The following is a 12,473-nucleotide window of genomic DNA, read 5'->3' as shown; positions in this document are numbered from 1 at the left end:
TAGAATGTAAAGTGCGTGAACATGCCTTTACATTGCTAGGCTCACCCACTACCTCCACAGTTCCACCTCTCTAAGCACAGAGAGGTGCAACGGGGAGACCCGTCTCAGTCGGAGTACAAACTGAAGCGGATCTTTGACCAAAACAGGGCCATCTTTTCCATTGGGCACAATGGTCAGCTGCCCGGGGGCCCCACGGGCAAGGGGGCCCCATAGGCACGGCTCTTAATGAGAATAAATAATCCTGCAAAAGAAAAAAACCTGCAAAAAAAACCTTCAAGGGTCACTGAGCAAATACATCTATCTATATATCTATATCTATATATCTATATCTATATCTATATCTGTATCTCTATACATCTTTATATCTATATCTGATTGGTTGCTATAGGCAACATCTTCACTTTTTCAAACCCACAGTTTAGTAAATATGGGTCTGAGTTGTGCTTTAAGGGTGCCCATACAACTACAGTTTTGTGGGCCAGTTAAGTAATCATAGAGTAAATAGCTCTAAACTGAGTGTGTTTGTGTATAAAAGTTTGCCCATCCTGATCAACACATCTAAGCGTTGAATGGTGAGATCTTGGAGATTTGGCCACACATACGTATGTACAGAGATCTGGCCTCTGAGCAGGTGCAGGTGCAGGTGCTGCCTCTACAGGGAGGTTAGAGGAGCCCCTGACCCCCCCATGGCCTCCCCCAAAGCTACTGTTTTACTATGAAATGAGCAGAGACTCCTTCTATGCGGAGGATGCATTGTGTGCGCATTATAATAGTAGAGCCTGGGAGGCCGGGAGGTTAGATCTCCATTCCCGAGCCACTACCCAATCTTTGCTATGGGGCCCATCAATGGAGAGTCCCGCCCCTGTATGCGTTACCTCTAGATGAGTACATGCATGAGCACACATTTATTAGGACATTGCTGCAAATGCAATTTTTATGCAAGTACAAATTCACGTCAAGCTACATCTTGACAGTTTGCATACAAAGATATGCAACTACCTCCATGGTTGTATTTATTGTTAACGTTGTCTTAGACCATGAGTTCTCACCCCTTAAATTAGTAATTGTGCACCCCAGAAAGTGGTGATTAATGAAGACCAGGCAGCACAGAATAAAAAAATAACATGAACATAACTATTTCATTAATGTGACCCCCCTACTCCCTGAACAGCGCTGTCTTAGAAATGTGATGAGTTGGCCCAGGTGACAAATATAGCTGTGTCCCCTAAGTATATTTCTTTCCATGCTTTTTTTACTTGCGGTGATCTGCTGTAGTCACATGTTGCAGCTTACACTGAAGTCTGTGGTTCCTGCTGATATGTTATTACAGATAGTTATCTTTTCCCTTGATTAAATGTGTTGTTTGAAGTTATCACTGAGATTAAGGGCAACGTGCGGCTCTTTAGAAGGTCAAAGGGTCCCCAAAGTGTATCGGGTTGCCCATCGCTGGTGTAGGCCCATGACACAAGCTGTGGCGAATCTTGGTATCCACCAGTGAAACATGATGTCAAGCGCACTGTGTATCACTTGCATGAAATGCACTGAATGGAGCAGGGAGTGTTTCGAACACCAAAGCGATGCTGCAACTCGAGCAGCAGCGCAAGTGGGTACGAGGTAATTGAAAACAATAGTTTCCATTTTCAGACCCATTTTAGCACATTATATTAGCTTTAAACACATTAGTATAAAGCATAAAGTTGACAGCAGTGGGGATGAGGCGTAGCTATGTTATAATGGATTACTTTTAATATATCAAACAGGGCATTTTATATACTCTCATTTGTCTCAACCTCACAGCATACAATCTAATTATTTGATACCTAGGGCAGCCGATATGGAGGTTTAATGCAGATTTCCTGCTTTGGACAATATTAGTAAATAGCCCACAGAACTAACGTGAACATAATCAGTGTTAGTGACAGTTCTCAGGTGATTACGACAAGATTCCATTATATCCACAATTGTTTCATAAGATACCACTTAAGACTTTATTTTCAGCTGTAACAGGTGAGTGTGTTTTATAAACCACTTTATAACAATCACAAACGTTTTATTCAGTGTAGACTATTGTGCTTTTATTGATTTTCTTTCCTGTTGTTGGAAGCACCTGAGAATTGTCACTAACACTACTACAAAGATTTGATATGGAGATTTGCATCTAATATCGAAACCTACAAGCAAATTTGGACACTACACTCCACTGAGTTCACCACTTACACTTAAAAATTATATTCACTTTATCTGTTCAGGACACACTGTTATATTTTTTCTAAGACTTTAACTGGGCTCTTCCCGGTATTCTGCCATTGGTAATATTAGTCATTTAGCGCGGATCTTCTTTTCTTTGAACAATTGAATCCAAAGTCTGCTTGCCTGTGGTACTCATTTAAAGTTTTTTACAAAGTACAAATGTAGAAATAGTCAGTAACCATATTAACTAGTCAGCGCTAATACCGTTAGTTCGGTGACAGGACAAAGGCGGCCCCCCCAAGCTTACACGTGCAACCACCAGTTCCTTCCGCCTTTATGGTCTAATTTGTTATAGCTTGTAACACTTGCCTACTGATGTTATTACAGAACATAAATGTATTGTTTTAACTTATTTCCCAGATTACTGGTAATGTGTGGCCCATTTGAAGGTTAGATGGCCCACACAACACCTAAAGCAGGGGCGGATCCAGAAGTTAATTGTACCGGGGGCGATTTAGCCCCGCCCCCTTTTTGACACCTAAGGCTGCTGACATTGCACACTATGTGCAGATCTGTTCAGCAGAGAGAGTTAGGGAGAGAGTCCTGCCCGGCTGCTCTGATTGTGTCAATCAGAGCAGTTGGGCAGGACTCTCTCCCTAACTCTCTCTGCTGAACAGATCTGCACAGTGTGCAGCCGCCGGCAGCAAGCCCCTGCTAGGGGGGCGATCGCCCCCCCCCCCCCCCCCTGGATCCGCCACTGACCTGAAGGGTATCAGGATGCCAGTCACTGCTCTAGTGCAAATGTCTGGACTGGCAATGCTGCATGTTATTAGTAAATTATCCCAAGTGAGGGGCAGTTAATTAATCCGGCCAAAGCTGACATTTTATTTTTGGGTGGAATATTAGAAGTAAAAGACTGCGGGCCTGATTCAATGAGGATCTTAACTTCAGAAACTTCTTATTTCAGTCTCCTGGACAAAACCATGTTACAATGCAAGGGGTGGAAATTAGTATTCTGTTTTGCACATAAGTTAAATACTGACTGTTTTTTCATGTAGCACACAAATACTTGATAGCTTATTTGTACACTGAAATTTAAAGTTGATATTTGTGTGCTACATGAAAAAAGTCAGTATTTAACTTATGTGCAAAACAGAATACTAATTTGCACCCCTTGCATTGTAACATGGTTTTGTGCAGGAGACTGAAATAAGAAGTTTCTTAAGTTAAGATCCTCAATGAATCAGGCCCTGGGTAATTAGGAGCAAGCGGCAGATCGGAGCCAGGACCATCCCGCACTGTCAACCCGATTTCTTTTCCACTCGGCAACCGGTGTTCCACCAAAAATACGCTAGCAGCGGGAGCCAGCAGGCAAGTGCCAGGTGTGTACAAGACACGGAGAAGCCCTGTGGACCCTAAGGGCCCGGTGTTAGAGTTGGATGCAATTTACACCGAAATTGCAAGTGTAAATAGCATCCTGTAATTTACATAGGATTCCAAGTCACACGGAATACTATGCAAATTACACAAACACACCTCTTCATCTGCCTTATGGGCCGGTGTGCATGATACATTTCAGTGTATCAGTCAGAGCAGCCCTGTAAAGCAAATAAATTAAAAAATAAATTAATGTGAAAAAAACCCAAAATGTGCTTCTCCCTCCCAAAGAGCGCTAGGGTTGGTTAAGCTGTTTGGGAGGGGTGCACACCTTTTTATTTTTAAAATGTATTTATTTTTTTACTTTATTTTTATTTTTTTAATATAGCAAGGTCTGTTGCACCAGGAGAAAGCACCGGTAAAAGAGACATCTCCTAAAGCAGTGTTGGCTAACCAGTGACACTCCCGGTGTTGTGAAACTACAAGTCCCAGCATAGCCTTCCAGCAAAAGATCTCAGCATACCATGTAAAGTGCGTGAGCACACCTTTACAGTGCAAGGCTCGCCCACTAACTTCCCTATTCCACCTCTCTAAGCGCAGAGAGGGACGAGGGCCAAAAATGATATTTGCGCTGATCAGTCGCTATCAGGCCCTAAGGTGTTAATGTTTTTTTTTTTTTGGGGGGGTGGGGTATGGTCTTTACTCTTCTATCCAAGGTGGACTATTCAATTTTGGGTGGCATTCTTTAAAAATGGGACATGGATGGTTTTCTTATGCTTATTTTTAAAATTGTGTTTAACATATCTGTAAATCATTGAAAACATTTGCAAATTTAAACCTCTTCATATCACAGAGTTTCATTTTTTATTATTATTCAATATTATGTGGCAAGTAATTGAGGCCGCAGGCAAGATAAGCCCAGGGCCATCTCACGCTGCTTACATAACATTTCTTCATTTAATATTTACAACCAAGCCGTTACTGGAAGCATTAACAAGTCTAATAGCAGCATTTTTTTTCCTAGCAAAAGCTCTGGATTTAAATTGTTTCTCTATACCAACAATACACCAAAAATATACAAAATTATCATATATATATATATATATATATATCAGGATAAATTCAGTGTAAACTCCTTCAATTCTGGCAACCAAAATAGTTACATCAAAATTGTGTTTCACACAAAAAAATAGTTTTGTTTTTTTTAACAATTCAAGGCCTGGTTAGATCTACACATATAAATACGAACAAATAAATAGATAATTTTCAGGTTTACTAATGAAAGAGGTGGTGTTTCAGTCTTCATTGAAAAAGCCTGCACATATAACAGACATTCAGAGTGTTCAGCTATTAAGTGCTTTGAAGGATTCCAAATTCTCAAGCATCGGAGCAGGAAATAAAATCCAGGATGAGGCACCCCTGTTGATGTATCCCTGAACGAAAATATTGCCCATCACAAACGGTCCCCCCAAAACGGTTGGACAACACGGTCACGCGGTTATATACTCCTTGAAAGTCACCGTAAGACAGTTAGCCGTTACGTCTGTGATCACAATGTTCCCAAAGAAAGGTCGGAATACAGTCCGCGGTTCCTCTTTGGCACTGTCCGCTTCAACCGGCTGGGACTCCTTGGTGCCTTGAACCCCGTTCTTGTCCGTCTCCTGGTCACTGTCACACCTGGACTTCACACAGCGCAGGTCGATGGGCTCATCCAAATCAGAATCCAGGAGAATTATTTCTGGCTCCTGTGGGGACACAGGCAGAAAGTTCTGCTCGTTCCCATTCTCCAGTCTACCAGAAGCACTCACACTTCGCGAAGCGAGCATTTTCTTGCAAGGCTCTCTTGGCTCGGCCATCTCCGTCAAGCAACGCTTTCTAGGATTAGTATACACTACATTCTTAGGAGGAGCTTCGCTAAAAGAGAAATTGGACCCACTTGACCACGTGGGAACGTCTTTTTTAGTGGTGAGTTGCAGGGGCTGATCATTTATAGTCTCAGCAGTAGGATAGGTCCTCTGGAGACCGGTCAGAGGAGCTGACGCTCTGTCCACAAAACCTCTGGACTCATTTAACCTTATTCTAGACTCCACTCTTTTCTTCCAGTGCTCTTGTTTTTCTTCTACGACTTTACAAGTCCGGTCACCGTTACAGGTCGCCTGGGTCTCAACCCTCTTTCCAGGTTCAACAGTTGCGCAATCTTCCTCTGAAGATTTGATTTTCACGGACTGCATCCCATTGTCCATATATTTGCTCATAACTATGACAATCCTCCCGTTTTTATTTTTGTTTTTCACAATCTTCATTTTCCCCCCAATTCCATTTCCAGACACTTCCCTGGCTGGACTAGGGGAGGTTGCACTTGGGAGATTACCTTTTTCCAACATATTTAAAGCCAGTCCTGTACCATTCTTTACAGGAACCCCCAAATCTACAGACTGGCTGTGAGTCCACGATTCCCTGTGTCTATTACTTTGATCAGCACAAATTTGGGTATCCTTCTGAGAAGGATACTGGTCATACATCTTGGGATCTGGTTGATAATGATGATGTTTCTTGCTGTTGAGCTGGTAATAATATTTCCGTTTGCTGCTTGAGTGGTGTTTTTCGGCGTGATCCTTCCCGTTGGGCTGGTATTGGTGGTGTTTTTTGCTGTTGAGCTGATACTGGTGAGGTTGGCTCTTCGCTATTGATCCCATGTCCAGTTTAGTACGGTTGTCCACAGTGGAGTCCTGAAGGTCAATCAAGACATTGGACCGACGGGCAAAAGAGGGCATCTGCAATTAAAAAAAAGCCACATCATCTTTAAAAAAGGACAGGTACTGCCACAGCGGTAGGACACGTATCTGAATCATACATTATAATAAATACAAAGACTTTGTATGCATTTTTTTCACAGCATTTATGTAGAGGAAATCCTGAATCCCACAATGCTCCCATATAAAAAGTGAAAGTATATAAGAAGTATATATACCAGGCTTGTCCAACCTGCGGCCCTCCAGGTGTTGCGAAACTACAAGCCCCAGCATGCTTTGCCAGTAGACAACCTGTTGATAGCTGGAAGGGCATGCTGGGACTTGTAGTTTCACAACATCTGGAGGGCCGCAGGTTGGACAGGCCTGATATATACTAAACTGTGTGTTTGAAAAAGTGGAGATGTTGCCTATAGCAACCAGATTCTAATTATCATATATATTTAGTACCTTCTACAAAATGACAGCTAGAATCTGATTGGTTGCTATAGGCAACATCTCCACTTTTTTTTCAAACCACTAAGTCTCTTGGAATATTGTCAACAAACCAATAACTTACCGATAGGATGTGGTGCTTCGGTTTAGGGCCACGTTTTCGATAACCCATGATCTGCTCTTGTCTCTCTCTATATGCAAATGGAACAGTCCGTTAATGTTTTTTATTACAAAGCAACAAGATGAAGCATTAAAAGGGTGATTGTGAATCACAGTGCATAAGAACATCCACAGAGGGGGTCTTATGCACAGGTTCTCTTTCCAAGATGAAGCATTAAAAGGGTGATTGTGAATCACAGTGCATAAGAACATCCACAGACGGGGTCTTATGCACAGGTTCTCTTACTGATTGGAATTCGTTAAGAGTTATAAGCTTGTAAAATAATAAATACAAAGTTAAAAAATGTTAAATGCAAAAAGGTAGCACAGAATGCTGGATGCCAAGGTCTACAGATGCAGACTTCATGCTAATGAGCTCATTAAAATGCATAGGGCAGGATACATGCAATTCAAGGCTGGGTAGAGTCTGCTCCAGACTGTTTATATAATGTCAGAAAAAGCCAAGAGAGGATTTCTGGAGTGGGCGGAGGTACAGAAGCCTCCACACAACCTTGCAGTGGAACCCACACTATTGCCAAATGATCAACCTCTAATGACCAAAAGCACAGCTTATGGATACTGAGGAAGGCCACCTGCTAGGGAACAAAGTGGCTCATTTAAAACTGACAACATGCAGATATTCTCTATTAGTCATTATCATCTTGCCAAATACCATGCCATATCAACAACAAGTTTATCCCCCAAAAAATCTCATTTAGGATTATAAAAGAAAGTGATTTGGATTTAACAGTTGTTACTAGAATTAATGATCAAAGATACGGAATATAAATAAATATGGTATTTTGTCAAACTCTCACCTGTTCTGAAAGGCAACCAAAAGACGAGGGTCCAAAATATTCTCCTCTGGCTCCCATGTGTTATACCTGGAAGGTACAATGTTGGGTTAGCGGAGGTGTAACCTGTAATTTTTCATAGCTGGTCCCCGAAATGTCTTATCTCCACCCCCTCTTCAATTTCATGCCCACCCCCCACACACACACTTTTTTTTGTCGATATATACAGAAAAGTAACAGATACTGCAAAGTACAGTGTCATTGTACAATCCCATTGCATGCTTTAAATTAGATTTTTTTTAATTTTATTTTACTGTTGAACAGTCCTTGTTACACCTCAACTCGTTAGTAATATTCTCTATTAGGTTACCCTAAATAAAGTGCTTTCTTCATATGTCCCATGTAGTAAGGGAACATCCTCCACCCACTGGTACCCCATTACATGCTGCAGAGTAGACTGAACTGTACGGCGATACCCAAATATCTTCCAATAAAATACTGCTGACTCAGCATAACCCTGTCATACAAAACGACACCGATACGGAGCCAATGGAGCATACTAACGGTGCTTGCGTTTTATAGGAAGATAATAGAGTTATATTATTGGGTGTATTTAGATACAACTCTCGCAGTTAATGCTGTGATTTTTCTCATCTGCAATTGGGATCCGTTTAGCGCTGCTGGGGCAGACGTACTAAAGAATAAAGAAATAGGATAAAAGTATAAAAGTAAAAAAAGAAAAAAAAAACCTAAACCAAGACTGATGTGGAGGGATAGAGGAGTGCGAGAAGAGAGGGAGGCAGGGGAAGAAATTCCATCCTTGGCAAAAAGCGCATTCCCCACCCCCATGCAGGGCCGAGATAGTGCCAGCCTGCTCCTAACCCCTTGATTGCCAGCAATTATTTTAAATGATTTTCAAGTCACTCTCCCCTCCAACCCCATATATATATATATTTTTTTTTTTAAGCCCACGAAGAGGCAGGTGTGACAGTGACATGACATTTCTTCCAGGGTGTTCTCTAAAACAGAAGGCAGGAGTCTGACTATCCAGCTGCTTAACGAGCTGGGCAATTTAATGCCAAGCAGCAGCTGGATGCGATGGCTACAGGGGTATTAGCGCACAGCACCCGATCTGTAAATACTTACTTGGAAGACCACCCTCTCCATTTCACCAGGTATTCCACTCGGCCCTGGCAGAAGAGAACAGACAGTTAGAGATCCAGCAGTCTCCGATCCTGGCGCAATAGCCGCATGCCAATGGGGAGGTCTTCTCTTACCTTACGGATGCGTTTCTTCTCAATGCTTTCTACTGCAAATACATGTTCCCCGGCGGCAGGTAGCTCCATGCTCCCCGGGTGGAGCTCCGAGCCTTGGAAAAAGCGCTGAGCGGACTTCTGCAGCTCAGAGGACGCAATTCCCCCTTCTCCGGTCACAGCCGCGTCCTGCTGGCTAAATCCCTCCTAGAGCGCAGTTTAATCCAGACTGTGTCCTTGGGCTGAATGGGGATGATGCTGCGCGGTTCAGAGTCCTCTCCTATGGCGGCAATCACTCGCGGCTGCACAGTGACGTTCTAGAACCCGGCAGCGCTCCCTAACCCGTCCACTCGCGCACTCCGATCTCAGACGCGTCCGAAAGCGCTTCTCAAAGCACAAGCTCGCCTTCTGACATCATTAGGGGGGGGGCGGAGCGTCCATCTGTCACCGAGCAACCAGGACAAACGCTGATTGGTCTCTTTTACATGAAGGGATCCGCCTCCCCCCCTCCCCTCCCTGAAAAGCTGGAAGAAGATGGGGGAAGGGAAAAGGAGAGGACAGGAGAGAGGAAAATTAAAGTACTGGAAACATTAATGAGGACTCACTAGAGCTAAATCAAACCATTCTACTCTATGACTGCACAGACATGATAACAGCCAGCACTCAGTAAAAGTCATCTTGTTTTTCTGGACAAGTTCAACTGTGTAGATTCCATGGAGGCGCCTAGTCTCCTATCCAATATTATATATATATATATATATATATATATATATATATATATATATATATATATATATATATATATATATATATATATATATAAATTTGCTGCACTTTTAGTTTTTGCAAGGACAAATTCTCACATTACATTATTTCTCACTTGTGTGTGTGTGGAGCCAACTATGAAAAATAATACTAGAGTCACAAGAGCAAAAGGAAAAACACTAGATTCAGAATGCATCAAAGGAATGCATCATGCTAACGCTGAAATTAATGTAATCAAAGTTGGTCAATGACACCATCTAAGTAAATTCAGGTCATGCATATCTGATCAGCCCAGAGGACAGGCAATGTAAAAGTGCAATAGCTTATTTGCAACAAAATTGAAACAAAATTACTACCTTTAATTAATAAAATACCATTCTCGTATTGTTCTTAAGAGTAATGACGTTCACTCTTTACTATAACTCACAAATTAGCGCTGGTTGAATGAATGAATGAAGAGAGCAAGGTGTAATTTGTACCTTACTGCCTGCGCACGCTGGATTATTGCAGCTTCAACTTTCCCTAATCATGTGTTACATTGTTACATTGTATCGGCCCATGGAGAGCTCGGGGTAAAGGGAGAAAATCACGAGACTCGATGACCAACAATTGGCAATAAGTAGATGAAAGTTAGTTGATGTCATCGTGGAGCTCAGACAGGGAGGAGCAGGACGCTGTAGCTTCAGTATAACATTATATATCTGATGGGGGATCAGGAAAAGGTACTAACTTCAATGCTTATGTGCAGAACAAGACCAATAAATATTCATCTACTTCTTAGAATTGCCATCATGGCCACGCTCACATCAGATCCTTTATGGATCTCCTATAGGATTACCAGATCGCTGGGACAGGATTCCACCTGTAATAACCTGCAATCATGGCCAGGCTTGAGGACAGGTTGCAGAAGTTGTGACTCGGAATGCCATTAGAAAGATCATTGGATGTGATACCTGTCCATCTTAACCTTGATACACTGTAATAAAATTAATTGCTATGCGATCTACTATGTAGTTATACAGGTATCAGTGAGTTTAACTTGTGAATGTCAGTGGTTTAACACATAGATGTTACATGCCTGCCCTGAGCATGAACCACTTAGGCTATAACAGGCATCTATGTATATCACATCCATTTTAGGGCAAAATTAGCAAAGTAGGTGTTGCCCTAGCAGACACATTCCTTATCTGTTATCCTACTGAGCAAGCTCACATTGACATAATTGCCTATTTGCCTGATACGAGTCTGTCAACTCTACTAATTATTTGAACGGATAAGTGAACATTATTTTTTTTTCTATAAAACACAGATATATTGTTATATGATGTGACATATATAGTTTGTCAGTGTTCCAAAGGCAAAGCAGCAGATATGGCTGAAAAACTATACAATCGTACAGCTCAGACCTGTCTTTCCATGTGATCTTAAATTCAATTGCCTTTTTAATAAAAAAAACAGCAGAAATCGAGACACACACACCTAGAAATCGGGACCCAGCTATTATACAGGATACGTGCATTACTGTGTTAGGGTCTTATGACTTTAGCATGAGCTGTGACCTTGATCTCCAAAGCCTTTAATAGCTACCTGATGGCTGTCCCGATTCTGTGTGCAAGTAATGATGGGCATTATAACAGACTGATATACTGATATAAAGCACTTTATAAAGGTTCTGCCCGACCGTTTGCGTTCCACAGGCTTTAACACTGTGATAATTGGATATTAAGAAATGCACACCGGCAGACAAGGGGTTAAATTGCATCCGGGATTTTGACGATTGACATAAGTCACGATATGCCATTGCAATACTGCCATCCTATAGTGTACCGTGCAGTATACTATATTTATGGGAATGCCGTACAGTATATATTGATGTTTTATTGCTGTGATATTCCTTATCAAAGTATGCACTTCTACTGACTGTGCCATTTGCGGTAGACTGTGCATATGTGTTTGGTCTGTATGCCAATGCGGCACCCCCCCACCCCAAATTAAATGCCACTAGATATATATCTGTCAATTATACAAATTATTATAATTTTAGTATGTTTTTACCCCCCTACATAGTGGAGTTGAGATGTGTAATTTGAGGATGCACCAATCGTTATCGGACAGATGAGAGGGGTGGATTTATAGCAAAAAAAAATAAAAATAAATAAAATAATAGGTTAATTTGCGGGTCTTTTACGGGCGAAATGTGATGGTTTATCTTGCGAATCAAAGCGGTTTAATTCTGGCTTGCCAACAAGTCGGCTTGTAGCAGAAAGGTTATTGCAGGCAGGTATAGGTAGCAGTAGCGAAGTTGCAGTACATGTCATTGTCACGGCTATGAGTGTGTCAGCCTGAGAAATCAGTCCCCATTTCCATTTTAAGCAAAAGAAATGGAAATGATTATGCAAATGCTTTGATTCTACTCAGGATTTAAATTGATTTAACTCCTTCCTGGATGGGAGTGCCGGTGTTCCGGTTTCACGCCATAGATTCTGCAGTTCTGCGTCTCTCCATCCACATCTAAGGGATGGCGCTCTGCCTGGCAAGAAGGGGGTTCTAAAAACAGGGCCTTGGGAGGTGCAATGATGCGTTTACATACAGATTTATTCATAAGCACCTATTTAGACACATTTCTGCATGTGGTTTAATAAATATACTGATTCCTTCCTATTGACATTGCTGCTGCAGCGCCAGATTTCTAGGATAGATCTAATAGCCACCAATCCCATCCTTATCCCTGCCCCGTCTGTGGTCTCATT

At 41.9% G+C, this 12,473-nt stretch overlaps 1 protein-coding gene across 1 annotated transcript; it reads right to left on the bottom strand.

The window, feature by feature from the left end:
- Nucleotides 1–4,408: 4,408 nt before the first annotated feature.
- On the bottom strand, nucleotides 4,409–9,366 carry CBX4 (chromobox 4). The gene is made up of 5 exons (XM_075177947.1): nucleotides 8,983–9,366; nucleotides 8,852–8,895; nucleotides 7,730–7,795; nucleotides 6,877–6,943; nucleotides 4,409–6,341 (listed from the first exon to the last, which is right to left on the bottom strand). The coding sequence occupies exons 1-5, from the start codon at nucleotides 9,049–9,051 to the stop codon at nucleotides 5,058–5,060; spliced, it is 1,530 nt and encodes a 509-aa protein (XP_075034048.1). The 5' UTR covers nucleotides 9,052–9,366; the 3' UTR covers nucleotides 4,409–5,057.
- Between the last annotated feature and the right edge of the window lie 3,107 nt (nucleotides 9,367–12,473).

The sequence above is a fragment of the Mixophyes fleayi genome, chromosome 6, assembly GCF_038048845.1.
Source record: "Mixophyes fleayi isolate aMixFle1 chromosome 6, aMixFle1.hap1, whole genome shotgun sequence".
Lineage (NCBI taxonomy): Eukaryota > Metazoa > Chordata > Amphibia > Anura > Limnodynastidae > Mixophyes > Mixophyes fleayi.
Note: the sequence above shows the minus strand (reverse complement) of the source record. Positions and strands in the feature narration are given on the sequence as shown.

Coding starts and splice junctions, on each gene's coding strand:
- CBX4 (XM_075177947.1), bottom strand. CDS start 9,051: ATGGAGCTACCTGCCGCCGGGGAACATGTATTTGCAGTAGAAAGCATT. Junction 7,796..8,851: donor TGGAGAGGGTGGTCTTCCAA/GTAAGTATTTAC, acceptor TGTACCTTCCAG/GTATAACACATGGGAGCCAG. Junction 6,944..7,729: donor TTGGTTGCCTTTCAGAACAG/GTGAGAGTTTGA, acceptor ATTTGCATATAG/AGAGAGACAAGAGCAGATCA.